At 44.7% G+C, this 26,819-nt stretch overlaps 1 protein-coding gene across 1 annotated transcript in view; it reads right to left on the bottom strand.

Annotated features, from left to right (window-relative positions):
* ARHGAP42 (Rho GTPase activating protein 42) overlaps window positions 1-26,819 on the bottom strand; it is a 332,632-nt gene that overhangs the window by 137,174 nt on the left and 168,639 nt on the right. Inside the window, exon 4 of the mRNA XM_088456728.1 lies at window positions 25,709-25,780. Coding sequence (XP_088312854.1) covers window positions 25,709-25,780 — 72 coding nt within the window. The remainder of the gene's footprint in view (window positions 1-25,708; window positions 25,781-26,819) is intronic.

The following is a 26,819-nucleotide window of genomic DNA, read 5'->3' as shown; positions in this document are numbered from 1 at the left end:
ACAACCAATCAGATTCTACTCAACATTTAACTAGCACCTTCTAGAATATAATAGCTAGAATCTGACTGGTTGCTAACATCCTCACTCCTAAAAACTTTCACTTTAGTAAATTTAACACCTAGCTTCTTACTTATTCCAGTGCTCTTAAGAAAATTAAAACTAATGTCTGATTGGTTGATATGGGGAATATCATCCTTTCTGTTCAATTGCCCATGTGACAGCTTTCATCAGGGCCGTAACTAGGGTGGTGCGACCGCAGGGCAGGGGGCACCTGGCTTTCATAGACATGGAACCACACATAGGTGGAATGAATTGTCCACGTGGTTGTGAAGTACACATATGAAAAAAAGTTGTATATCACAAACTCTTATTGTACATACGATTTATTTTGCTTTCCAAAGAAGTACACAAGGCGATCGGAAAATACAAAAAAAAATAGGAAAGATATTTCGTGTTTTTCAGAAGGATAAAATTGATATTTAAAAAAAAAAAAAAATGTTCTAATAGCAGTAACTTCAGAGTGATGTGAAAATACATTTCATGCTACTTCAAAACAATGAAATCTTTTTTTAAGGGAAGATTTAAACACCTGCTGTTTCAATTTCAGCCATAAAACCTGTTTACTAGCAGGGAAAAAGGCAAGCGATGCTCTTTAGCACATTCCAGGTGCAGAAATGTTGGATCTACTTCTATAGCAAATAATTTCTGTTATTTTACTCATTGTGGAAACAAGAGTTGTTTTTTTTTTTTTTCCTTCGCTGTTGAAATCCAATCTTCCCCGAGTCTTCTAGGACTCCTGATGTCACATATTAATCATTGGAAAGGAGCATAAAAAAAATCATTTAATCCTCTTCCTGCTTTTGCTCTGTAAAATAGTGAACTTTAAATCGAGCCGATTTTTGTCCCTCGCAGGTTTTGTAATAATGGTAATGTCTGTAGGATTAGTTTTGCACTCAGTTACCCTAAATGTAAAACCAGCCCACCTGATTTTCTGGGGGGGGGGTGGTCCTTCTCAGCTCAGCTTATTTCTAACGGCATTTTTACCCACGCGTTGGATTCCTCCTCCCCTCTGACGATAAGATGCCCCGACATATAATAACAAGCACAGGGACCAGCTGAAATGAGCAGGTGATGAGTGACCTATGTGGGGGACTCACCTTGGTGTGAGTGAAGGGAATGTGAAAATTCCCCTTATAATGAAGAAAGAAGGCTTTGAGCAATATCAGACAGGCAATTTGAACTTCAGCAGTATTTCAACTGCACCTGTCATGCAGAATTGAAATACTAAAACTTGAATAAAAGCCAAATCACAACGTACAGTTATGGACAGAAACCTCATTCAGCAAAATCATTTGCAAATGTGTGTTCCTTCTATGGAAATTGGAAACTGGTTGTGGGTGACGGCTGTCCTGTGGCTTTATGATCTCATGTGAACAACCAATTAGATGCTGTATAGTTTATGCTCTAATACTTCCTACAGTTTGATATCACAGTTGGTTTCCAAACAGCACTGAGTATCCTCCTGTCGCTACATGGTAGGGATGGTCATTGAATGGTTCACCACTGATGGTCTCCAGCGATGGTACCATCGGTACTTTATATCGATGGCAGGAATCCACTGACGGAGAATCATCGATGGGCATCACTACTGTGGGACACATCAATGCAGCGTCCTAAACTCTAAAGTTTTTATCTGTAGGTCTTCCAGCACCAGGTCACTGCTAATGTATCCTAAATCTCTGTTTATTTAATTTTGGACTCATTGTAAGGTATCCTGAGAGGTGCAGGTTGCAAGTGAAGAAATATAAGTTTTAATAGAAGTGATGGCCTTGTCAGCATTGGATTGAAGGGACTCCGTGAGGTCCATGATGAGAGATTTAAGGCTTATGATGTCATCCTTTATAGAAGAAGCAGGGTTGGCTATCTCTTCATAGTCAACGGATGTAGAAGGGAAGTGAGGAGAATCTTGTGGAGAGGAGGATTTGTCAGATTTATTGGAAATGTACAGATTGATGATGTGGCAGAGTTTCTGTACATACTAGTGGATGCCCTGAGACAACGAACAGCCCAGTAACTTAAACAGTGGAGCGGTTTAATTGATGATAAAATGGGTACAGCCGTACTCACTGTTGTACACACTGGTTGATGGAGCGGAATGGGGTGTAATACAGGGCTCCAGCCGGTGAGTGTATGCGGACACCTGGTAGTGGTGCAGGATTGTTGGAAAAGCTGTTGTGGTAGCAATATATAACGGGTCTCTAAGGAGCCAAATGGAAGCACTGCATCTCCCACTGTGGCACTCTAACACAGTCACAAGATGGCGCTCCTTATGTGCAGTAGTATCTTTGGTGGCCATCTTGGTACAGGGAATGAAGACTTTCTGGGGGAGCAATATGGAGTCTGCACAGTAGCACTCTCCATCTTCAACAACATTTAGCAAAATAAGGAACACAATTAGTGACCAGGTGCTGACAATATAATATAGGAGAAATAAATAAACTTCATAAAAGTGAGTGTAACTGAATTGAATATTAAAAGTACTATAGTTATCGATTCCAAATGTGAGTGTGTGTGTGTGTGTGCTCACAAAACAATTAGCAAAAATATAACCTATGCTAAGTGGCACGCATCGGGGGGGCAAGTGCCGTATGCAAAAAAAATATATATATATCATAGCCCAGCCATCGATAGTAATACCATTGACCCCCAGCGGCAAACCATCGATGGTTTCTGGCCATCCCTACTACATGGGATGTTCGTTATACGTTCAGCATCCTGGCGGTCAGGATGCCAACGCTTACATTACCGGCACCAGGATACAACGCTGGTCAGGATGCAGAAGGTAAGTAACGGGGTTGGAGGGAAGGTTAGGCACTAATGGGTGAGGGTTAGGTTTAGGGTGTGGAGAGGGGGAGGTTAGGTTCAGGCACTAGGGGGGAGGTTAGGGTTAGGCACCAAAGAGGGAGGGTTAGGGTAGGGAGAGGGGAAGGGTTAGCATACTGACCAACAAGTGTCGGTATGTTAACCCTGTCGGAATCCCGTCATCGGGATTCTGACTGCCAGGATCCCGACTGTCGCTATTTCATACCGATTCCGGGATATTCATACTATCATTAATACTCATGAAAATGGTTTTTACAGTAATTGTGCAAACATGCCAAAGAGGAATATTGAGTTAACTGTGTAGTTTCAGCAAACAATAAATGGAAAGTTTATATGTAGTTTAAATAATGTGTTTAGTGAGTACAGTGTATATATATTTAAATTAAATCTAAATGGTGGTATTTGTCACCAATAGTGTTTTTTTACGCCAACTGTAATCCATTTCTTTAATCCGACGCAGCACGTGCAGAAAGCGCGCTTTACTAACACGTAGGTCAAGATTTTTGTTTCCCTTAATAAAAGTAAATAAATGTGACGCGCAGACCGGCCATCTGATAGTGAGCTGTGGTATTCGCGTTAAAAATAGGCATCTATTGTGTATTTGATAATAATTATTATTGACATTTGCTTGAGTCCTTGAAATCTTGTTTGCAAAGTTAGTCAATTACTTCAAATTGCAAAATGCCCAATGCAAAGGCAGAAGTAAGGATTCTGTCCAAAAGCTGATAATAGAGTATAGACGCAGCTTCATTACATTTAATACACAAAGGATTATTTATTAATCTGAGATAACCCCAGGCAGCGGTATCCTGGTAATAATAAATAATCTCCGTTGCATATTATCTGCCTTTCTTATCTTATAATCATCATAAAGCGAAATAAAATGATTACTGGAGGTCACCTGCAGTTCAATGGAGCAGATTGGTGAAAAATAAAATTAAAACTATTTTTAACCTAATACATATATATTTGGTATAGATACTTAGGATTGCTCAGTTCGTTACACCCCATTGAAATAAATAAAGTCCTTACATATATGCTCCTGAATGCTTTTCACAGACCTGATTGCCGGGCTGTGGATGTATGTATACTGGGCCGAGTATATTATTTATGTTTGGATAGCCGAGAGTGCCAACAATTGTCCTATGTAAATACGGTATATAAAAATAATTGTGGTTGCCCCCTAGTATTTAAATCAATTAATGGACACTGATAGTGTGTCTCTCTCTCAGAGCCTGCCCTAGGCATAGGCATAATAGGCAAATGCCTAGAGGCGACTGGAATGCCTAGGGGCATTCCAGGGCTCTGCCACGGCCCCTCCCCCTTCCCTGCTGCTGCCGTGATCAGAGCTCAGCTCCGATCAGACAGCGCAGTGGTCAGGTGACCCGGCCAGGTCAGAATGAGCTTCTGGACAGAAGCTGATTCTGGCTACAGGAGGAAACAAGATGGCTGCGGGAGGGGATGCTGCGCATGCCCAGCCGCGTCCACTCCTCCCATGGGCCTTTGCAGAGCAGAGCCGTGAGTGACAACTCACGGCTCCACCTCCGCCTCCATTTTAGCCGCCCAGCCATCGGACCAGGCGGCATCTTAAGCAGCAGCATTAGCTGCGCAGCGCTCCATCATTTAAATAAAGAAGGTGGCAGCCAGCCAGGTCAGTTAGTCATACTTGCCTACCCTCCCGATTTTGTCGGGAGCCTCCCGAAAATCGGGTGCCGCTCCTGACCTCCCGGGATAGCAGGCAAGTCTCCTGGCTGCCGCCGACCCCTCCTGTCCCACCGCAAGTCTCCCGGCAGCGAAGGGGGGCGGTGACGTGATTCGTGTCATTTTGGCACCGCCCCTCCGCTTCACACTGCCTGTAATATCGGCAGTGTAGCGGGGGCGGGGCCAAAATGACGCGCTCGCGTGGCTCCGCCCCACCCGCAAAAACTTTTCATCTTGCCGGCCCCGCCACCGTCTGCTGGCCATGCCCCCCCAGTAATGCCGATCTGGCTGCTCCCTCCTGGAAGGGGCAGCCAGATAGTCGGCATGTATGCAGTTGGTCTATCTCTAGCTGGGAGAGGGATGTTGGGGTGGGCATATATATATATATATATATATATGTATATTAGGGATGTGCAGGCTCGGATAGGTTCGAGTTTGCACGTGGAGTTCGGATTTTTCCCTCCAAAAAAACGGAACTCAGAACGAGGCAAAACGTCATCTTACATGGACGCACATCATCATTCCTGGACAAAAGACAAGGAATGATGATGTTCGTCCATGTAAGATGACGTTTTGCCTCGTTCTGAGTTCCGTTTTTTTGGAGGGAAAAATCCGAACTCCACGTGCAAACTCGAACCTATCCGAGCCTGCACATCCCTAATGTATATACATGTACATATATATATATATATGTGTGGGTATATGTATATATATATATATATATATATATATATGTATGGAACAAATCAGCAGCACTTGGAGACTTGTGAAGAAGTCTCTTACAGTAAGTGTTCGCCAAGGTTCTGTTCTTGGACCTCTCCTATTCTCTCTCTATACGTCCTCTCTAGGTAAACTCATCGGCTCTTTTGACCTCCATTATCATCTCTATGCTGATGATACTCAGATCTATCTTTCCTCACCTGATCTTTATAAAGCACAGGAGCATGTATTAATCGGTTTAGCAGAGTGCCAGTCCGGTGTTTCGACACATATTATATATATATATATATATATATATATATATATATATATATATATATATATATAGCAATCTGGATAAATTTACTGGTAATCTCGAGGGTGCCCTCCTAAGTAAGGAATAATAAACATATTCCTATACCTAGCTGAACAGCCCCCTCAGGGAAAAAAACAGGTGGCACTCCTCAGCAGTTGTAAAAAAGTCATATATTGTCACAAATCACAAACGTCCACAGCACCTAATGAAGAGTGCCGCCTGTTTTTTCCTGAGGGGCTGTTCAGCTCGGTATGGGAAGTTGTTAGGGGGCACCAAATGGGCTAGGGCCGGCTCTGCTCTCTCAGACTGTGGGGCCTATTCATCATCGAAGGCCGTATGAGGCTCCGAGGATGAAGTATTGGACTCGCTGCGAGGGATACTTAAGTATCCAACTCGCAGCGGGGAAACGTGACACTGGAGCAATTCATCATTGCTCCGGTGAGGGGACAGCTGCTCCGAAAAGCAGTTGTCCCGGTGGTTAGTATCGCAGCTACTTCTGTAGCTGCGTTACTTACCTGCTTCCTGTTGTTCCGGCTATGCATGCGTGACCTCGGGTTACGCATGCACACAGCCACCGGGGAGGTAGTGAGGAGGCGGCGGATCTTTGCACCCCGGAAACTCCTTCCCATAGGGCGGAGCGAGGATCCGAGAACAAGTTATGTCTGAAGATGGCGCTTGTTCTCGGCAGAAAACTCTGAAAACTTTCAGTTTTCGGAGTTCGCTGAATCCCGGGGGGGGGGTCTTATCTGACCCCTGATGATGAATGGCCCAGTAACTTAAATATGCGGGAACTAGCGTTTCCGCATGGTTATCGGGCTATTTATCGTTTGATGACTAGGCCCCTGTGTGATAACAACCAATGATGTAACCCTATTTTTTGGGGGGCCTATTCATCATTGGGGGCAGCCCCTGATAATGAAAATATCCAACTCACTGCGAGTAGCAGGGGTAGACCTATCTTTTGCATCTCTAAATAAAAGAATACATTAAGAAAAATAATCATCGGATAAATTCAACATTGCTCCGATGTGGAGATAGCTGATCCGAAGATCAGCTGTCCCCACGATCCCCTTCACTGCGAGACTTTGCACTGCCGAGTCTAAAGATGGCGAAGGCTCACGCGGTCAAGCTGCAAAAATATTGTATTTTCGGAGCTTGATGAATCTCTCTCCCCATACTTGTGTATGGGGGACAGCAGGTCACATCGGAAGAGAAATGTAAGCAGTAGATATCCGTGATATCTCCTGCGTTACCTTTTTAATAAATGGCCTCAATACTTAATTTCTTCAAAAGTAGGTGAAAATGTTAATTTCCACCTGCTTTTGTAGAATTTAAGTGATAATGAATAGACCCCTAAATGAGAGAGCAGGGGACCATGCGCCAGGGTAAAGTATAGGCAGTGGAAGGAGACCACAAATCAGGAGCCGTATGGACAGCCACCCTGTTGCGCTAGGCAGTGCAGGGAGTCAGCGACATTTACCTCCGATTAAGCGCCTTCTTCATAGCATAAAGGAGAGTCAAAGGTAGAACGGGTAAATTGCTGGTCTCTATGCCGGCAAGGGTCACGTGGGCTCTCCCACGGGATCTGGAAGTGGAGTTGCTGTGTCGGATTTCGCCTTCAGCTTGTTCAGGCTGTACCTTGCCCCCAAACAGAGTCTACTTTACTCTCTCTCTCTGGTCTATATATACCAGTTATATTGACTCGGAGGAGCACCAATAACTGCCCGAATTCCAGTACCTCTACAATTTTAATATGAGACATTTTCGTCTCAATATCTATTTATTAAGTTAAAGATTCATTATGTATTTCATTGTGTCTAACTCATTTATTATATATATAAACTTTCTCCTATGTGGATTATTTCCACTAACATTTTTTTGTACGTAATTGGAGATTCTGGCAGATAAGGCAAATGTATTGGCTTCTGTCAAATTAACCCTAGTGTATATACATGTGATAGGGAATATGGATTGTAAGCTCCACTGGGGGCAGGGACTGATGTGAATGTGTAAATACTCTCTGTAAAGCTCTGCGGAATATGTGTGCGCTATATAAATAATGTAATAAATAAATAATAGTAACCACAACGGGACACGTTTTTTCAAGAATGTGTATGGAAAAAAGCTTATTAGTATCTCGGCTACATCACTAGTTCCTAGTAAATGAAGCAGTTTATAGCGTCAGGACAGAAATGACGACCTCCACAGTCTATGATGGGGGCACAAGAAAAGAATATAAAAGCAGCCTGTGTCCTGCTACTCATGTGAACAGAAGTTTGTTAATCCATATTGTCAGAAAACTCGATTATCTGAATAGCCTTATTATCTCATACTTTCATTTTGATACTACAAGCAATCATTGCAAAATACCAATGACCAAGCATACGATGCAAACAATTCATTGTTTCTGTCAGCCGCAAAGTACTATCAGTATTAGTATTCAGGAAAACTGGTTTCGGTTTATTTCTATGGTGCATAAATGTGCCTCTGTTTTTCTTTGATCTATGGTGCATGTTTGCTTAGGTCAGGGGGCACAAGAACAAAATAATGTTTAACAGACTGGACAGAGAGAAAGAAACTCAGGATTTTGGCCAATGCAGAGATGAGCTCATCATTCATCAATATAACCATCTGTGGACCACAGGCTGCTCTGACCAAATAAGGCAACCTTCTTCCAGTCCGATCCCTCTGGAGCTCCTGCTATATTACTATCAATAATGGGGCCACTTCTTGTGTCCAGTGTGGAATAAATAAGGCTCAGACAGCCTATGCCCCACTATCTATTGCTGAACTATATATCCCAGCATGCCCTACACGCACAGGTAGGAGGCTGACTACTTTTATAGGTGACCTTTAAAAGTCATTTTTCACATGCAGGTGACTTTAGTTTACTGGCTTGTAAGTGCCCTGCTTCAACTGTTACTCAGGGGCCTATTCATCAAACCTAAACCTTCTCTGGAGGTAATTAGGTTTAGAACTGGCATGGAGTTCTACCTAATTACCAGAGGAATTCATCATTCCTCCTCTCCATAACTATCTATTCCGAAAAGCTGTTATTTTGGCGATGACAGCTTTTCAGGAAATAGATAGTTATCCATACATGCCTACCCTCCCGGTTTTCGCGGGAGGCTCCCGATTTTTTGGGTAACCCCCCGCGCCCCCGGAAGGGTAGGCATTTCTCCCGCATTCTGCCCACTTCCTAGTGAAGTGGGCAGAATGAGAATACCTGCGGCGATCGCAGGTCTCCGTGAAGGGGGTGGGGCTTAAGATGTGATTCTGCATGAATCACAGCATTTGGCCCCGCCCCTATGTAAATTTTACCCAATCGCGGCAGTTTTGATTCATTAGGCCCCGCCCCCATCGGGCCCCTGCTGCTTCTCTTACCCGGGCTTCTCCCGGGAAGAGATTCTGAAAGGTAGGTAAGTATGTAGTTATCCCTCTCTACACTAACTTACCGCAGCTGGAATCAGTTCTGCGCATGTGCTGTTACATTCGTTAACCCAGCGCATGCGCAGCACTACCTACATCTGCGGTAATTTTGTGTGTGTCCCCCTCACCCCTCACCTCCCCCCCTGCCCCTGACTTACCTGCTCGCGCAGCAGCCTCAGGCTCCGTCTGCTATGCTCTCATGTGTTCTCCCCAGCAGAACTCAGAAGTTTAGAAAAAAAAACAAAAACTTTTTTTTTTTCTAAACTTTATTGTGTTCTGCTGGGGAGAACACATAAGAGCATAGCAGACGGAGCCAGAGGAGAGTACAGCGCAATGGAGGAAGACGCCGGGGGACCTGCCCAGCTGAAAGCAGGTAAGTGTTACCTACTATACGCCACCTCACAGTGGCATATGGTAACACCATCAAATTACGAAAATACATAATTTTCGGAATTTGATGAATAGCCTAATTTCCATATCCCCATACTAATGTACTAATGTATGGGGAGTGTGGAAATTAACGCAGGGGGACTTAGCAAGGAAATATCAGTTATATCTCCTGTGCTAAGTGTGTTCATGAATACTAAAATAATGTTACTTAAGGAAAATGTCCTTAAAAACGTTATTTTAGTGTTGATGAATAGGCCCCTGATACTTTTTCAGAAAACGTATGTAGCCTTAGGGATCATTGTGCCCTATAACCAATGCAGGGAAATTATACTAATGATCCCATTTGAATGTAAATATCCCTGTTTATTTTTATATATAACATCTTCATAATAGGGGTAAGGTGTAATCAGGGAGATTGCTAGACTCCTCAGGGAGACAGGGAGATTGTCAGGGAGAGTTGGCAAGTATGGGGTAAACAATTCCATTTTGTCTATCAGTGACTCGAGATATTGCTCTTGGACAAGATATGTTTGTTCGTGAAGCAGACAAATGGCAAGCAGGCAAGATGATCTCCAAAACTGGACCCTTGATGTACAACGTTCAGGTGGGAGGAGAATTGGGGTGACGATCATGTTAATCAGATCATTGGGCACGATTCAATTCTACGCAATGTAAATAGCGCCGGGAGATAGCTCCCTGAGCTATTCAATTCATCGCGACGTTAGGTCGGGGAAGGCTCGTTATCGCGCCTTAAACAGGGTGTTTAGGCGCGATAACGGGCATTCCCCGACCTAACTTCCCGTCGCGAAGCTGTTTTCCAGGCGCTAAGGGCAGAAAACAGCCTCACGCTGGGACTTTTGTCGGATTTCTTCTCTCATCCCTGGAGGGATGAGAGAAGAAATCATTAGTCGGACTTGGCAGCGCGGTGTATTGAATAGCTCCGGGAGCTCACTCCCGGCGCTATTTACATCGCGCTGAATAGAATCGTGCCCATTGAATCCAATGGACCAGTTAGGTCCATCATTACCTCTAACCATACTTGCCGACAATCAGCTCCTTCCTTCCGGGAGGGAGCTGCTTGTCGGCTAACAGCGAGGGGCGTGTCCGGGCATTTATGACACATTAGGGGGCCGCGCGATTGTGTCATCGTGGCCCCACCCTCTCTTCACAATGCTGTTATTTTCGGCATCGTGAAGCAGGGGGCGGGGCTACAATGACTCAATTCAGCGTGAATCGCCCCCCCCCCCCTGCTGCCGGGATTTCTATTTTATTCTGGGGGGAGGTCGGGAGGGTTGGTGGATGCCGGAAGGCTTGTCTGCCTTTCTGGGGGGTCGGGAGAGGCAACCGATATTCGGGAGGCTCCCGGCCAAAGCCTGCCTCTAACGTTACTAGCATGAAGGAAATTGCCTAGGCAGTGCCTCCTTATAATAAACCTCCACAGATTGGTCCCCCAGATAATGGGACTGAGGTTATACCAGAACTAGTTCTGGACACAGAGACGTATCTATCATGGGTGCAGGGTGTGCAGTGCACACGGGCCCTTGGGTCCTAGGACGACCCCTCACTACACACCCTGCACCCAGGATCGGCCACTGTGCCTCCCGTGCGATGTGCAGGCACCATTATGCTTCTCGCGAGGCACCATCTTGTCAGTGATGTATAAACCTTCTATCGGATGAGGTGTTGTCATGTGTGCAAACCACTTATCATACTAACATAAAATAAAGACACTGAGACGTGGATTTGGCAGATAACTTGATGGCGATTTATTGGAGAAATTAATATTATTTATTAATTCTTAAATTAATTAAGGATGTATGGTGGCAAAGAAAGGACGGCCAGAAATCAGCCAGATCTGCTATGCCCACACACAAACAACAAAAGACATAGCAGGCGTAGATCGCCCAGAGTGCATACACATAACCATGTAAACCATGTCAAACACAAAAGGTAACGCTCACCCTCTAACTTGACTACCCACCCGTTTAGGTGATGATACTGCCCCCCGTTAGGTTGGTACAGCCAACTACCAGTCAACGAAGGGAGCGCCCTTAACTCATAATTGCACCTGGACTGGTGAACTGCCGTTCTTTCCCGCCACAGCAAGGTTCAGCTTATAGAACCGCCGCACCGCCACCATACCAAGTACTACCCCAATAACGCCAACTCCTCAAAAAGATCCCCAATAAACAATGACACACCCTCCTCTGTTAAATGAACTCCATCAGGTCTATACATATAACTAAATCGAAATTGAATGTTATTATGGTAAATGAAACGGCCATAATTGGCCATCACAAATTTGGCAACTGCGAAATTAAGTTTCTTCCTAGCTTCGTCATTAGCAGGAAAACTCCTAACCCCACGCCAGACCTGTCGAGGTACAATGCAAGACCAAATTAATTTACACAAGGGCCAGGCCGATAGCACCCTCGCCAAATCGTTGACAATATCAACTCGTAATTCTACAGTGGACCTCTGCCCTAAGTCGTTGCCTCCTAAATAAGCCACCAAAATACGTGGCCTACCAAAAAGCCTTGCATACTCTAACAGTTTAGGACAAAAGGAATGCCATCTCATACCTCTGGAACCTATCCAACGGACCCTAGCTGAATATTCAAAAATTGGAGCTTGATCTGAACTCAAACCTAGCAGCCCAGAAAATATATGAGTGGCCTATAACCCAAATGTCCTGCGTGTCAAAGAGCAATCCTAAAGGTGGAGGAAAGCAGTAAATAAAAAATTAGTAATTGTCATAAAACAATAAAATTTTATGGTGTATTAGTGGGATCTGATAGAACATAAGTGAGTATCTGCCAAAAAGAAAAATTTTCTATTGGTCGCCGACTTTACTATTTGAAGTGGCTGAGACAAACAGAAGACACAAAGGGGAAGAATGGGTGGGGGGGAATTGGGAAAAAACAGGTGAACTCGGCAAGAGGTAAAATAAAAACCTGCTGAGGGATGGACTATGGCCTAATTAAATGATTGAGAATAGCCGAATTGAATCCGTCAGTTCAGGTAAAAATTGTAAAATCCCTCAAGACTCCCATTGCCAGCAATGGCGAGTAGCTAATCCCGAGTAGGACGGACAGGGGTAACAGACAAGACAGGACAGTACATGAGACAAGACAAAAACCAGGCAAGCATAAAATATAAACGTAACCGGAACAGACTGTGAAATGACTTTAAACAAAGGGCCTTCATGCCTAGGTCGAATGTAACCTTTATAACTATCCGATTTCCAATGTCCTAGGGCCTTAATTTCTGATGCCGAGAAACCCGCAGCTGCCGCCGAAGTTGCGGCTCCGATCAGAAACGAGTGTGTACCAAAATCTTGAGGCGGGAGGCCTAAAACTGATACACACCTCTTCAAAAACCAACCAAACTGGTATTTGGTAAGCGGAGTCCTGTCCATATGCATGAGTCATGAACCAGGAACATCCGGCCGCAATAACTCATACCGCATAGCTAGTGCCACGGGGCAGATCTGTTCGTCCCTAGATGGACCCAACGAGATCCACCTACCCCTACCAGTCTGGTCGGTCTTCGACTGCCGAATCCTACAGAGAACAGACCTCTCACTGACCAGGATATCCGAGAGGAGCATGGCGGCATCAACCCATTTGGATGATGCCACCAGCTCCGATACCCTCAAGGTGCCGTGAAAAGCCTCCGAAAACACCACTTGAATCAGGACCGCCTCATACGCAGTAAGAGCCACTCCGAGAACCGCCCCTAATACTGCCGGAAGCAGATGAGCGTCCACAGGTCTCCTACGGTCAGCTACTGGCCGGGAGACCCGTGCCCAACCCTTTAAAGCCTTCACTATCAGAAAACTTTTAGTAAAGTCAGGTTGGCCCTTCAATTTACAATAAAATGCAATGCCCCCCAAAGAGCGCGCAACAGAAGCCCTGGATCTGCCAGCCAAACGGAGACTCCAAATAAAAGAAAGCATCGAACGATGCTGACTCTTACCTGCCTGTTTGCTGCTACGGGAATAATCTTCCCATTCATTCCATGCCTGCCGATATGCTCGCAACGTGGAGGGGGCTAAAGACTGTTCTGCTTAGCCCTCCATGCCGGCTCGATCACCTGCCAAACATAAGAGGGGCAAAGCACAACGTCAGCACCAGGGCCACAGATCGGGACCTAGCCCACTGGAAACGTGATAACGCATCGTCTATCTCATTCTCCACCCCAGGAACGTGTCTTGCCTTAAACATGATGTTACAGCGCAAACATGTGAGCACAGCTGCGCTAGCAAGCGCAAAACCAGCAGGGAAGCCGCATGTTGCTGATTGTATCGCATGGACCATGCCCAGGTTGTCACACCTGATAATGATGCTGCGATTGCGTAACCATTCCCCCCAGATTTCCAAGGAAACCATTATGGGAAAGAGTTTGAGAAGGAGTAAGTCCTTAGTCAAACCCTTTCCCACCCATTCTTCCAGCCAACGGCCAACGCACCAGGAGCCATCAAGGTAACATCCGAACCCCGTGGTGCCTGCTGCGTCGGTGAACAGCTGCAGCTGCAAATTGTCAGCGGCTGGAGACATCCACAACCGAACGCCATTAAAATCCCGAAGAAACGAGACCCAGACAGAGAGGTCCTGCTTAATCTCTGAGGATAAACGTAGCAAATGTCTCGGTTAGTGACACCAGCCGTGGCCCTTTCCAATTTACGTGAAAAAGCTCTGCCCATTGGAATTACTTTACAGGCCCAGGAGGGATTGCGCCTGCCGCAGGGTAATTCTACTGGAAGCCGTGCATTCCGCTATGGCATTACTTGACAGGCTTATCGAGAGGAATGCGACAAGAACCCACCGAGGTACAGATCTCGATACCCAGGAATGACAAGGGGAAGGGCCCTCCGTTTTGTCCACAGCAACGGGAACTCCAAATGAAAAAACAGCGCTCGTAAAGAAAACAAAAGATAACTGCATCTGCCTGAACCGGAAGGGCCGACACACAGAAAGTCATCGAGATAGTGGGCTATTCCATGACTACCGCAAAAATTAAATAAATAAATTCCGCGCACCAGTGTAGGAAGGTGCTAAAATGCTCGTAAAACGCACAGGACACAGAACACCCCACAGGCAAGCATTTGTCTATGCAATATCCGTTGTCCAAGCTAAAAACCCATAAACTGGAATGACTCTGGGTGCAAAGGAAGTAGACGAAAAGCTGACTCAACATCTATCTTAGCCATCAGTGCGCCCGGACCATAACACCTAATGACGTCCAAAGCATCGTCAAAAGACTGGTACACCACCGAGGAAACCTCAACTGGTATGGCATAATTTACTGACGAGCCTGGCGGATAAGACAGATGTTGCATGAGCCCTTATTTTCCTGGAATTTTCTTGGGAACCACTCCCACCGGGGAATTCACAAGATCCCTAATGGGGGTTCTGCAAAAGGCCCAGCAATGCGCCTGCGCTAACCTCGCCAGCCACTTTTTCCCTAAGAATGTGAGGCAATTCAAAGGCAGACTTCAAATTTCTAGGCGAATATGTGTCGACATCCCTGCAAATAGGTAAACGAAAACCAAAACTGAAGCCTTTTAACGAAAATTCTGCGTCCTGCAGAACCGGGTACCAACTCAACCATTTTGCTATCGCTGTGACACGGACAGGGGATGGAACTTTACTTAGCACTTGTGCCTTTTGCTGGCTGTGCAGGCTGCTGCTGGGCACCCCCCTTGAAACACTTGGCAACTGGGTGATTGCCACCACATCGCAAGCAGAGGTGACGAAAACGACATTTTAATGTGGAATTATTAAAGGCGAAGCATTTTCCCCAGACGCCTGCTGTTAGCCCTGACGAACTGAACTAGCTGCTTTGCACGCGTTGTACCCCTCATAGGCAGGACGCGAAGGCTGCGTGACCTCCAGCAATGTATATTTGTCGAAGTAGGAGCATAGCTGAGAATGGAGCTTCCCGGTGATAGCTGCTTGGGGCAGTGATTGCAATAATAAGCTGTGCACCCTGTAGAAATTCACTGTAGCACATGTATTCTGTCTATTTTGTAAGTTAAATGCTCAGAATACAGTATATAATACAATCTCCTCTATTGGCTGATAATAATGATTCAAAGGAGATAAAAGCTAGATCTTAGGTGCTATAGATAAATAAAGCAGTGTCAAAGCCATTACCCCTTACTGTCATATAACGCATCACTAAAGCATTCTATTCCCCCAATGATACCTCAATGCCCAGCATAATACTGACACTGTTTGCTGCAACTGTTTTCTACCATTAAGAGGGCATAATCAGCACTTAGACCATCTATAAAATACATCATACGAATGTACTGAATGATATAATTCTGGCATATACAGGACCAGCAAACACAGTAAGTAATTATATGTAGAAGTAGAGCCATCCTGTCTGAGCTGAATCTTTTTATTTCATGTGCCGGCTCCTTTACAGATCATATGAGCAAGTTGGGGAATCTGGGAGAGGGCAGAAAAAGAAACCATGCACTGTCCTGGAAACAGATGCACAGATTGGTCCCCCTATGTACTGGATGGTGTATTATCCAGTATTAATAATTGATCCAATAGGTGATCCATATCAGTGCACCCCGTACAGTGCATGTTTTCCAGATCTAGTTGGTGCACAACAATATTCATTACTGGCTTTTTAACTTTTTCTACTGGCTGACACATTTAAAAGATCAACAGGGACTGTAGTGCTAGTTATTTCATTTGTGACACTGAGGGGATCCTAAAAAACATGCAACTTTAGTATTATATGCTATTTCTATTGTAGTCATCATGGTGTGGGCTGAGGGGGGGTTCAGGCAAGGCACTCATAAACCCCTCCTGCATTTGCCTATGGTGCTGGCCATTGCAGCCACAAAGATAATATTGACCAGGGGCATTAAGGACTAAAGGGAAGCACCCCTCCCCCACACTGGCACACCTTCCACAAAGCTGCTGCAGCCTGAGGGGGGATAGAACTATCAATAGGGGAACCACACCTGTAGCTCCTAATAACATGGGGACACTGTGGAGCCAGGGACCAGGGTCTGGGGAGGCTCATTACTAGGCAGGACATAGCTACACCCACCCCCAGCAGAACAAGAGGACAGAAAAGACAGTGATTGAGGACAGAAAGGAAAAGTAAAAGCAATGATATGAAGTAAATGAAAAGAGACTAAATACAATAAGGAAAAGGAGGAGAGAAGAAGAGAAGAAGGAGAAGCACTAAGAGAGTTTTATTAAGGAAAATGACAACTGACAAAATGCACTTCCCTGTCCTGGAGGAATCTGGAACCAAGAGGCTTTGGCCCTCACTTCTAGCCCCTTATATAATGTCTCTATTGAAAACCCGCCCCTGCTAACGATAGGCTAACTCTAAACAGTAATTTGCATACATGCCGGCCCCCATCCTAGAGGTTTAACACACCTCTTTTCTTATGCAATCTTTCGGTTTCACTTCAGAAAGATGGCGCCACACAGGAGCTAGCACTGTGCCAGAGGCTTTGCTTTCTTCTGCGCATGCACCATCTTTCCGAATGTATCAACGGGAAAGATGGCGCCGCAGGAGAAGTATAAATGAGCAGGTGCACCCCGTGGGAAGCACATATCATCAGGGAAAAGTGGGGGCCTGCTTCATGGTGGTGGTGGTGGGGGGGGGCTGCTGCACACCGGCCCCCTAGTTGTTAATACGCCCCTGTCTGGACCTGCGTATTCTCCTGCACAAATGGAAACCATAATAGAGGTTCTGCATTGCTGCAGTACAGTATAAGGTTACCTTCCCTTCCAGGGGGTCACACCCTGGTCTGGCAGACATATCTGTCTGGTTATCCAGACGAATAACCCTTATACAATTTCCCAAAACCTGCGGTTTCGCTAAGGGGAAAGAGGTCGTTAAACGTTCACATTTAATCGAGAATGCTCCTATAATTTATTTATGAACCACACCGGGTGGAAGCCCTTGGTTCCAATGTGCTTGGTGTCTCTCATCTCTGAGGTGGATTGTTTGTTCACTACCTGTGTGGTACGACTGTATATAATATAATGCATATCAGATAATGAAATTCACATCTATAAATTTGGATGTAGGAGAAAGTGTCTTTATAAAAACATTGGGGTAGATGTATAAAGTAGGGATGTGCAGGCTCGGATAGGTTCGAGTTTGCACGTGGAGTTCGGATTTTTCCCTCCAAAAAAACGGAACTCAGAACGAGGCAAAACGTCATCTTACATGGACGAACATCATCATTCCTGGTCTTTTGTCCAGGAATGATGATGTTCGTCCATGTAAGATGACGTTTTGCCTCGTTCTGAGTTCCGTTTTTTTGGAGGGAAAAATCCGAACTCCACGTGCAAACTCGAACCTATCCGAGCCTGCACATCCCTAGTATAAAGCAATGAAAACAGTGGAGAAGTTACCCATGGCAACCAATCAGCTTCTACCTATCATTTTCTAGAATGTGCTTGATAAATGCAACCTGAAAGCTGATTGGTTGCCATAGGCAACTTCCTCACTGGGCCACTGGCACACTTCTCACCCTTTTCACTGCTTCAATCATACATCTACCACACAAACTGGTAAATGCAGGATTAAAAAACTAAATATAACAAGGAACACTGGCTAATGATTTATTTATCACTAGAGAGAGTCAGTGTTATCATTGCAGGCCAGTCAGCCTGTCTCATCGATAGTGATTTTAAATCAAAATACTGTATCACTCCATCAAATAACAAATGAATGAAGAAGATGGAGATTTTCAGTAACACAAATATACAATGACCGTATAGCTGCTCGGCAGCACAATACTCCTGGGATGACTGGAATGATTCATCTACTTATCTCTAAGTTCACAATCATATCATCAAATAATTGTGTTTTGCAGCAACATTAAATAATGCCATAGAAAGGGGTCTGAGTTATGATGGGAAAAATCCAAACAGCCTTTATTATTTCTAGAAAGTGTAAAGAGCATTTATAAATCTGTTCTGCTGCATTACCTCGGTGACACTGCCAAATGCTGCACTGTGAGGGAGCTACACAGCTCACCCAGGTGATTCCCATAGTATGGTAGAAATGCTGACAAACAGCCAATATTATCTAATGACAACATTTCATTCAAATAGAGGTTTTACTTTAGCCACAGATAAAAGCATATGACTTATAGGGATTTGGTGCCCTGCTAAGTAGGAAATCTCATTATCCAAGAAAAGGCATGCCAATCGGTGTCCTTACAATGCACTGCCATGCTGGCCATCTAATAGGTCAGTTCAGTTTGAGAAGGACTAAATTTCGGTCTATCTTATACACAAAACAAAAATTATATGCAAAGATGGAGTTCGACTTATGCTTCAAAATAGCTTTCAGTTATTCTTGAATTTAATAAATATGTATTTTATTTATCTATACACACACATATACACTGAAGTGCCAAAAGTCATGGGATCGCAGTATGTAAAGGTAATGGTAGGTGGTGTCACCACATTGTGACATCTTGGAAATGCCCAGACCGGCATCAGTTCTAATCTGACATTTCGTTATCAGTCTGAATAAAGGCCAGTCTGCTTTTGGCAAGGCGACGTGAATTATCTGAGTTCAAATGGGACATGATATTGAGTGCCCTATGGATGGGACATTCTATTTCCGAAGTTGTGCGGACATTCAACATTTCTTGAACTACGGTGTCAGGTGTGTACCGGGTATATCTCATGGGAGGCATTACCACCCACAGTCAAACCTGCCAAGAGCCGTGGCGGGCCTGGGTAACAGGGGGCGTGGCCTAATTGTGGGAGGCATGGCCACGCCCCCTCCCCCCCCCCCCAAAAAAAAAGCTTTACAGCAGTCAGTTCTCTCTATCCCGTCGTTACATGCGCAGGGGGGGGAAGCATTGCGCTCCCACACTTGGACACCGGTGCCCCCCCCAGTGAAAATTTTATTTTTTTATCTTTTGTAAGGAGGGGGTCTGGCCACACCTCCCCGGGTTGACCACGCCCCCTTCCTGTACCTGGGTCCGGAAAAGCTGTTGGCAGCCCTGCTTGTGATGGTGTGGCGGAACCACGAAGAGGGAGGCAATTAAGGCAAGCCTCCAAAGACCATTACATAATCAAATTCTAACACCAAATTACCTCTTTAACTTTTGCTTACAAAACATAAAAGGAATTATCTACTTTTATTTTCCAAGCCAAGAGGTTCAAGCTCAAACTGAGAAACTGGGAGAAAGATTCGACAGCTGCTATCAAGTTCCTGGGACCAGGAGCTACCATCGATTTGATCCTCTGTCAGAGAGCAAGATTAGCCGCTACTTAACTTCAACCTCTGCAGAGTAGAAGAAGTCCAAGTGAGCAAGTCTGCCCCTCTCACAATCAGAATCAAACTACACAGTTGCCTGTGTGTACGATGGACAGTGGTGGCTGTGGGAAGCGGATGACATCAATGTGCAGAACAAGGACATTCATCTGGTTTTCTACCATCCATCAGGTCCAGGGGCCTAATTTCAGAAGAACAAGAAGGACTCAACCTGGGTTCCTGTGAAAAATATTCTGAGGAAACAATGCAAAGGAGCTGACATCCAGGGGCGCCGAGAGGGGGGCGGGAGCGGGTACAGATTACCCGGGCCTGGGCTTCCTGAGGCACTGCCCCCTACCTCCCTCACAGCAGCCCAGCACACAGCGTGTGCTGAGCTGCAGTGGGAGACTGCTCGTGGCTGCAGAGCAGCAGTCACAGCAGTCTCCTTTGCCTGTGGGGGGAAGCGATCACCCTGATCGCGCCCCCCTTGGCTTTGAGCCGGGCTGAGGGGGCTCAGAGCGCCCCCACTCCCCAGCGCGCGGCTTTGCGGCGCTGCAAAACTTTTTTTTCCCGGGAAGGGGGCGTGGCCACGCCTCCCGCGATTAGGTCACGCCCCCTGTTACCCAGGCCCACCGCGGCGCCTCTTGGCGGGCCTGCTGACATCAACTGGACGATCACACAATATTCAACCTAATCTTTCTGAGATGATTTCCCACCTACTGCTGAAACACCAAATATATTCACTTGTGAGTACATAAAATGATATTGTTATTAAATATATGAATGCCCTATTATTAAAAATAAACCTGTAAATTTAGACATTAATTTAAATCCAGTATTATAAACTTATATGGAGCCTTTAATTTTTGTTTCTATTTTTTTGTATTAATAGAATTTTAATTTAATATTAAACTTGAATAAACTTAAACTTGAATTGAATGACGGCAGATTGCGATGCGTACGCATGCGCAGAATGAAAACAATCGGCTGGCTGCATGCGAACGCTTCCTAGCGAGCGGTTCTGAATCGGGCCCTCGGTCCCAAAGCTCTACCACATCCCAGTCCTGAGATATTTGCATTTGTGTAAATGACTAGAAATACGAAAATCGCTGTCTGCCATGATTTAAAGATGGCCACCGTTTCGAAAAGGAAGCAAGTAAAAAATAAATAAAAAAAATAAAAAATAAATAAAAAATAATGGTTTTGAACTATTGGCATTTGGGGGAGATACAGTAACTAACAAAAATTATTAAAGATGAAGATGTGCGCCGATCCCCGTGTTTTGGTTTTGGATCTGGATCTCCCCTGGTTTTGGATCTGGACTGGTTTTGCTAAAACCTCACCTCCATGTTTTGTTTTTCGGCTTTGGATCTGGATTTTTTTCTAGAAAATATCATAAAAACTGCTGAAATCACATAAAATGGGCCTGTTTTTGTTCCTACAGTATTATTAACCTCAATAACATTTATTTCCACTCGATTCCAGTCAATTTTGACCACCTCACAGCATTTATTTTTTTTCATCTAGTTAAGGGCCAAAGGTTGTATCCAGCTAGCTGGCTCAAAACTGAGAAATAAATAGAGTTGAGGACTGTGCAAAGATGATGGTTGGGGTACCCCTTGAGGATTGAAGAATTGATCGTTGATAGTTGGTGCAGCCACTGGCTGAAGTAAGAAGAGTTGATACTTGATCATTGGTTAAGCCACTGGCTGAAGAATTGATAGTTGGCGCAGACACTGGCTGAAGTAAGAAGAGTTGATACTTGATAATTGGTGCAGCCACTGGCTGAAGTAAGAATTGATAGTTGATAGTTGGTGCAGCCACTGGCTGAAGTAAGAAGAGTTGATACTTGATAATTGGTTAAGCCACGGGCTGAAGTAAGAAGAGTTGATACTTGATCATTGGTTAAGCCACTGGCTGAAGAATTGATAGTTGGCGCAGACACTGGCTGAAGTAAGAAGAGTTGATACTTGATAATTGGTGCAGCCACTGGCTGAAGTAAGAATTGATAGTTGATAGTTGGTGCAGCCACTGGCTGAAGTAAGAAGAGTTGATACTTGATAATTGGCGCAGCCACTGGCTGAAGAAAGAAGAGTTGATGTTTGATCATTGGTGCAGGCACTGGCTCAAGAATTGATAGTTGGCGCAGACACTGGCTGAAGTAAGAAGAGTTGACACTTGATAATTGGGGCTGAGTAGTAGTGGAATACAGAGCTATGATTAGGAAGGAACCAGTCCTGCAACAGCCTTGAGGGCTGTAACTCTTGGCAAGTTGAGGCCGTTACAGCCTTGAGGGCTGGTGAGGAGTGACAACAGGTAGTCTTTGGGCCGTGAAGCAGGATGCGGCCTTGGGGGCTGTGAACCCTTGGCTGAATGTCACTGTTGTGCGACTTGTGCCGCCAGGTTGACACAACAAGCAGCAGTTGGTTCAGAATTTTCTTTAGAAAAAAATTAAAGGGGCATGCAGGAGATGCTGTCTGTGGCCACTACAATTTCTGGACATTCATAAACCATAACATTAAAAATGTCAGGCAGCAATGCCCCAAACAGCACATAATGGAATGAAAAAGGTGCAAGATGGAATTGTCCTTTGGCCCTCCAACCCACCCTTATGTTATATATGTGAAACAGGCCATTCACAGTTTAACAACCCAATCACTTCAGCGACAGGGACTGCTGAAATGATTGGTTTGTTTGTTGCGCAGTGGACATTGGTGGCAATGAACCCATACACAAATTGGCTTTACAATACATTAGATTAGATGTCGTCATCGTCATCCCCATCAGTGTGTGCATCCTCCTCTTCTTCACACAATATGTATTAGTCCCCGCTGGAATCCACCAATACAGACGCTTCTGTATTTTTTGGACTTAAGTGCTGGTAAAGGTCTTCCTCGTGGAATTTGTAATTCATTTTGATGAACATCATCTTTTCCACATTTTGGGGAAGTAACCTTCTATGACGATCACTGACAAGGTTCCGGGCTGCGCTGAAAACCCTTTCAGAGTACACAATGAAGGGTGGGCAACTTAAGTACAGCAAAGCCAGTTTGTGTAAGGGACTCCAAATTGCCTCTTTATGAAAGGGACTGAGTGACATGCCTATTTGGATGCTATCCCTAAAATAATCATCCACAATTCTCTGAATGGTGACCATATCAGACAAAGTCACGGTAGACATGTCACTCATTGTAGGCAGTTATTTCAGACCCAACCAGATGTCATTAGGTTTTGCTGACTGATCTGCATCACCACAAGCAGTGGGTCTCTTAGGAAAATTTAGATTTCTCCTGGCAGCTGTAGAAAATGAAGGAGGAGATGCTGCCGTGTCACGTTCCGCTTGAGCTGACAATTTTTTCACCACCACTTTTCAGATTTATGTCCGTCAGGAAGAAAAACACAAGGTATGACTTAAACCTAGGATCAAGTATGGTCGCCAAAATATAGTGATCTGATTTCAAGAGATTGATGACCCTTGGATCCTGTCAAAGCAAATGTAGGGCTTGATCTACAAGTCCGACATACTTAGCGGAATCACTCCGTTTAAGCTCCTCCTTCAGTTTCTCCACCTGCTTTTGCAAAATTCTGATTAGGGGAATGACCTGACAGTTGGTTCCGGTGTCTTACTCGTCTTAACAATTTAAATTCTTTTTGTACCTCTCCTACAAGCAGAGGGGCTTAAATCATCACTAGAACCACCAGTCATAAATAAAGGCCAAGGCCTTATCCTTTCCTTTCCACTTCGTGTAGTGAATGGCATATTGCCAATTTTTTGTTTCTCTAAAGATAACTTAGCTTTAGATTTGTTTTCTTAACAGGTTAAAAGTTGATTTTTTTACATGGCCTGACTTAAGCCCATAGATGACGTTGACGGCCTTGCATCGTCTTCATGACTGCTGCCGGCAGCTACCAGACTAGTATGTGGATCCTGCTCTCCTGTCATGTGACTGTCATCCATACTCACTGCAGTCTTACAGCAGTGTCACCAAGCTATTATAGCGCAGCTAACACACACAACCAACCACACACATGAATTTTTTTTTATTTTTTTCACACTTTGGGTGTAGCTAACACACACACACAAAAAATGGTTTTATTTTTTCACACTGGGGGTGTGGCTAACACGCACACACAAAATATTGGTTTTATTTTTTCACACTGGGGGTGTGGCTAACATACACAACAAAAAAATTGTTTTTAATTTTTCACACTGGGGGGGATGAAGCACCCCTGAGCGAGGCAGCAGCCCCTTGATAAATGAGACACAGGCAGCACAGCAACCATGTGCACCTCCGTTGCTGATAAGTGTGGCTAATGCACACACAATTTATTTATTTTTTCACACTGGGGGGGGAGGAAGCACCCCTGAATGAGGCAGCAGCCCATTGATAAATGACACAGGCAGCACACCTGTGCACCTACATTGCTGATAATAAGTGTAGCTAAGGCAGACACAGAAATAAAAACATATATTTTAATTTTTTTCACACTGGGGTGAAGAGCACTCCTGATGGACAGAGCACCCCCTGGACAACACAGCAGAACAACCAGCCAGCCCCTATGGACATTAAGCAGCCAGCCCCTGAGTGACAACACAACTATAGCCAGCCTCTATACAACTATAGCACAGCTCCCAGCTCCCTCCCTCTTCACTCTCCACAGCCGGAATACAAAATGGCGGTGATTACGGGACCTTTTATACAATTCAAAAGCTGTGAGAATCCAACAGAGGGATGATGACGTTTTGCCTCATTTTGCTATCCGAGTCAGGCGGGAAAACCTGAGCCGGCTCGGATCTGACTCGGATCACCTAAGTTCGGGTGGGTTCGGATCTCTGAGATCCAAAATGGCTCATCTCTAAAAAAAATTTTTTTTTTAAATGGTCAAGCAACCGGTGTTGGACAATTAAACTAAGCAACAGAGCAACACAACAAACACATCACATTAAAAGAATATAGCACATCTATGAAACATACTGGCACTGCAGTGGCAGACAGAAAGGCAGTTTAATAAACAGTAACACCCTATATAATGCTTTCATTAATCACCAATTACCAACATACTTGTCCTAAGCCACTAGTTTAGATGCTGCTCGTAGCAGCAAAATAGTTAAAAAAAAAATACATAAGGGATTTATATGCAATACAAAATAGAGATCTGACATTTCCGGGATTATGAAGTTTTGCCTCGCTTTGAAACCCGGATTTGGCTGGGGGCACCAAGGCATGCCTTGGTTTGACTCGCAACTCCCAAGTGCGGGTGTGTTCAGTTTTTAGCAAATTGCAATTGGTACATGCGCATATGTGAATTTATGCATTTTTGCATATCTCTTCTGAGCTGTACAGAATTCAGCTGGATCTGTTTTTCTGTGAGATTGAGTGTTAGGGGCAGCAAAAATGCTATCGCACCGAGCCGCCCTTACTAGTGGGAGTGCCACTGGAGTGCCATAGACCATTCTGAGTCATGTGCAAGGGGAAAATAGTAAATCAGGCTTTTGCAGCTGTCTGCACTTAGAGCCACTTTGCTTGCGAGTCGGCATCAGCACCTATATAATACTTGCCTACTTTTGAAGTCTCCCCTCCGGGTCAAGCACGGAGAGTACATACAATACTATAGGGGGTGGGGAAGGACTCTCACATCATCAGGCCCCACCCCTATTACGGCAAATTCCGTGTGGAGGGGCTGGAGGTAAAATGCTGCGATACATCTCCATGCGCCGATCTCGTTCTACGAGATTGCACACAGTGCCGCCAAGCCGCAGCATGCTGTGGATGTGGCAGCAATGGACAGCGTTCTCGAAAACAGGGACGTGTTGGCCCCGTTTTCGCGGTGTGTTGATGTCTGCGTCTTCTTAACCTGAGGATTACTTGGATGGCTTTGGACGCAGCAGCGAATCAGAGAAGCCGGCAGGAAACGCCTCCTGCGGCATTAGCAATTTACAGCGTCCTTCTCTAAATTAGGCCCACAGACACTGTCGACTTCACGTATCCAATAAATAATACATTTTTACTAGCTACTTACTTTTGCTGCACCAATCTGTTCCTTACGGAACTTCTCAAGGGGGGAGATGAGAACATCATTGGCATTCTGGATCTGAAACAAACAAACCAAAAATGGTGGATTAAAAAAAAAAAAAAAAACTCCAAAAACTATTGTTTCATTTGACACATAGGGGTAAATTTACTAAAGATAGACTTTTTAGAAGTGGATATGTTGCCCATAGCATCTAAGAATGAATAATTGCTTTATTTTTGGGTACAACTATTTTAGATTTGAATTACTATTAAATTGCTTTCTATGCAAAAGCCTAATATATATATGTGAACTTATCTTACATCTGAGAAACTATCTGCATGTGACACAGCCCATATAACAAAGTCTGTCCCCCTCATGATAAATGTACGGCGGAGATGACAGACTTATGTGAGGCTTTCTCCTACTGAAATAAACATCACTACAGTCACTGCTCGGAACGTGTGTCCGGTCTGTAATATTTGCCCTGTGTGCTTGCACTCTTCCGACAAGGCATTTCCTGCCTTTTATTAACCAGTCCATGGAAAAAAAAGGCAGAATTTCAGCAATTTATCGCTGGACACAAAACTGATGAACTTGAAGAGGGGCAGTGACCTTTGTCTCCCCCAATTAAACAAAAAAATAAATTTCTGACTTACGTGGGAAATGTGTACAGAAACATTAGACAGGCTATGAAGATGAAGAACACTTGGCAGGACAGTGGCTACAAAATGAGCCCATCCCGGCAAAGAGTAAAACAGCCGTGAGAAATATTACTGAGAGGATGGTAGTCGTAGACACAGATTCTCCATTGACAAAATTTTTGGTAGAATAGTAATTTTTATTTTTTTTTAAATGAAGTGAAATACTTCCCCGGGGCATAGCTGATGATGGGCATGCACACAGTCTCAGCTTCTGGGGCCCAAGAGGGGCTGCGAGACAGAGATTGAAAGATCTCTCTTCTGCACCGGGAGCCAGGGCCGGCTACAGGGGTCGGAGCACCTTGTGCCGGCTCTTTACAGTGCGCCCCAACACTTAAAATGGGGGCGTGACTTAATTACCATAGGTCACGCCCCCTACATGATGTTATTTGCAGGTGTGCCCTCATGGCATGCCTCCA

The sequence above is a fragment of the Taudactylus pleione genome, unplaced genomic scaffold, assembly GCF_031769625.1.
Source record: "Taudactylus pleione unplaced genomic scaffold, aTauple2 ptg000711l, whole genome shotgun sequence".
Classification (NCBI taxonomy): Eukaryota; Metazoa; Chordata; class Amphibia; order Anura; family Myobatrachidae; genus Taudactylus; species Taudactylus pleione.
This window is presented reverse-complemented; position numbering and strand designations above follow the sequence as displayed.